At 39.4% G+C, this 2,371-nt stretch overlaps 1 protein-coding gene across 1 annotated transcript in view; it reads right to left on the bottom strand.

The window, feature by feature from the left end:
* The window catches only part of LOC103375804 (anionic trypsin-2-like), a gene marked incomplete at its 5' end in the record, with an annotated part of 4,399 nt that extends 2,045 nt beyond the window's left edge, over positions 1-2,354 (bottom strand). The window contains 3 exons of the mRNA XM_008306122.1: positions 7-20; positions 216-395; positions 2,333-2,354. Coding sequence (XP_008304344.1) covers positions 7-20; positions 216-395; positions 2,333-2,354 — 216 coding nt within the window. The remainder of the gene's footprint in view (positions 1-6; positions 21-215; positions 396-2,332) is intronic.
* Between the last annotated feature and the right edge of the window lie 17 nt (positions 2,355-2,371).

Here is a 2,371-nt window from a genome sequence, read left to right as displayed (position 1 = left end):
TAAAACTGCATACATCTTCCTGCAGGCAAGAGGACGTGAAATACAGAGAAACATCCACTTACAATTTTCCAGATCTCAGTGCATGGTAAATCCATGTCTGTGTCCAATACAGAAGTAACACAACGCAAATGTGAATGGTGCATGAATGACAATTCTCTTCAAGACATGTAGTCTGAATTCATGCGTGAGTAAAGGAGGCCTTTCTCACCATCCAGGCTCATAGCAGTGAGCTGCAGTCAGAATCCATTGGTCACTGATCAGAGAGCCACCACAGAAGAAACTATGAGTGCCATTAGTGACATTCAGTTTCACATGGTAATGACGCTCGCCTTGTCCACACTGTGTGCCACCAATGATTCTCTTCTGCAGATCCACCGCTGTGCTCACTGCCACACCTGAAAGAGGAATCCCCCCACCAGGTGGCTGAGAGTAAGAACTGTGGCAGTTTTTCTTCAGTAGAATACACCTCATGTGCTCTCAGTAAAACAGAAACATTTGTCCTTACTAAGGCTTGATTAGACTCCCTTGAGGACATGCATACAGGCATCTGCAGACACTACCACTGTGTATTTGTTAAACTACTTCCTATTGGAGTCATGAAAGCTTTCATTCCATTCCATAGTCGGTCAGTATCTACATATTTGGTGCATGAACAAGCATGCATACTTTTGCATTTAGCCAGTAGTCTAAGCTCTGTGACAAATTTTGGGTTGCATGCGAATGTCTATGGAGAGGTCCACATGGGCTCTTGTAGACTTCCATAGATGATGAAATCTGAGTCATGTGAGCCCTCGTGGAACGTATTACACCAGACATAGGAGAATAGGCAATATGGCTCATGTATATAACTGAACCTGATAAAGGGCAGAACTCTTCTGAAAAAAATCTTTGTAAAAGCCATTTTACATTTAAGATAAAGGTTTTCCAGCAATCCTGTTGTATATGTCGGTTTTGATCTGTAGTTCAACATCAGCTAAATGAATGTCATCATATGTACAAATGTAATAAAGAAGTTCAGGGACTGGCTGGGAAAGCTGGACCTTCATGAGTGTTCCAAATGCACTGAGGAACCTGTTTCATGACTGTTTTTTTTGTAAAGAAAAGTACCTACTCCAGATTAGAAATGTCTGACAGGAGCTGAAACACAACTGTGTGGCTCTTGAACTCAGAGAGAATAGCCGGTGTCATTTTTCTATATTAGGTAATCTTCTTCTCCTTCGTAACATTGCCATGTTAAACATAAAGTTCACCGTAGCTAACATAACAAATGTCCATTGTTCTAATTCTTATGTGCTCATAGAAATGGAGTCACGTCCAGTATCTGCTATTTTTTGTTGTTTTGGTGCATTTGGAGTTAAGTTCAGTCAAAACTGTTGGATACTGAAGTCAGTTTATTTCTTTCTTATTACCAACTTGCTAAAGTAACTACAGGTAGTCCAAGCTGACCAATAACAGTTCTTGCAATTTCCAAAGTTTCGTATAAACATAATTACCGATTACATGCAGTCTTAATCTCCAAAATAAAAACCTAGTGCATGTATTCCTTTCCTCATAAAAGATCCATTTTGGTCATTGTTTACACATCTTTTCTTGCTGGCAGCTTTCTGCATTGCATCAACTGTTTGCCTGAATATATTGCTGCATAGATGTATGAGGTTTGATGCAGCTAAATGCATTTGCAGCTTTGTAGATTTTAGGATACATCAATGGGTGGATGGATCAGAGAGCCTCCAGAAATACCAGGAGCCCCAATAGGATTTGACGACATACTGACTATTTGTAGATTCACAATCTTTACCATTAAAAATTATCTTTGCAAATCCATCACTGACACGTAAAAGAGAAAATCCTCCACCGGGTGATTTTGAATAAGATCAGTAGTTGTTTGTACTCAGAAAGCAGCACATTTACCATGAAGAGATGAAACAGGTGAGTGTCCAGCAGAGAGCCAAGCACCTACTTATCACACTCCAAGAAACAATTGCATACCTTTGTTATTACAAATTAAAATGATCAGCTGCATGTTTCATTCCATCACATTTGAAATGGAGGTATTTACAATCAATAATTAGTTAAGCTCTGAGGACTGCAGGCAGCCAAGGCATTTGATGTTAACCTCCTTTCTAATCTGATGAGACAACAATAAGTCCCTTGTCCATAACAAGGTCCCAGGGCATAATAAAATTAATGATGTCATCTGACTTAAAATCTTACTCAAGTCATCTACTTAAAGACAGTTTCAGTTAAACATATAAAGTAATTTTCCCAAAATATACAGACGATCAGTAACAGCATGGTCTACTTGATAGAAAAATGTAATCATGGTACCCACCGATCCACAGCGCAAGGAGAAGAAAGGTGAGACGAGCCA

Source organism: Stegastes partitus, unplaced genomic scaffold, assembly GCF_000690725.1.
Source record: "Stegastes partitus isolate 25-593 unplaced genomic scaffold, Stegastes_partitus-1.0.2 Scaffold2968, whole genome shotgun sequence".
Classification (NCBI taxonomy): domain Eukaryota; kingdom Metazoa; phylum Chordata; class Actinopteri; family Pomacentridae; genus Stegastes; species Stegastes partitus.
This window is presented reverse-complemented; position numbering and strand designations above follow the sequence as displayed.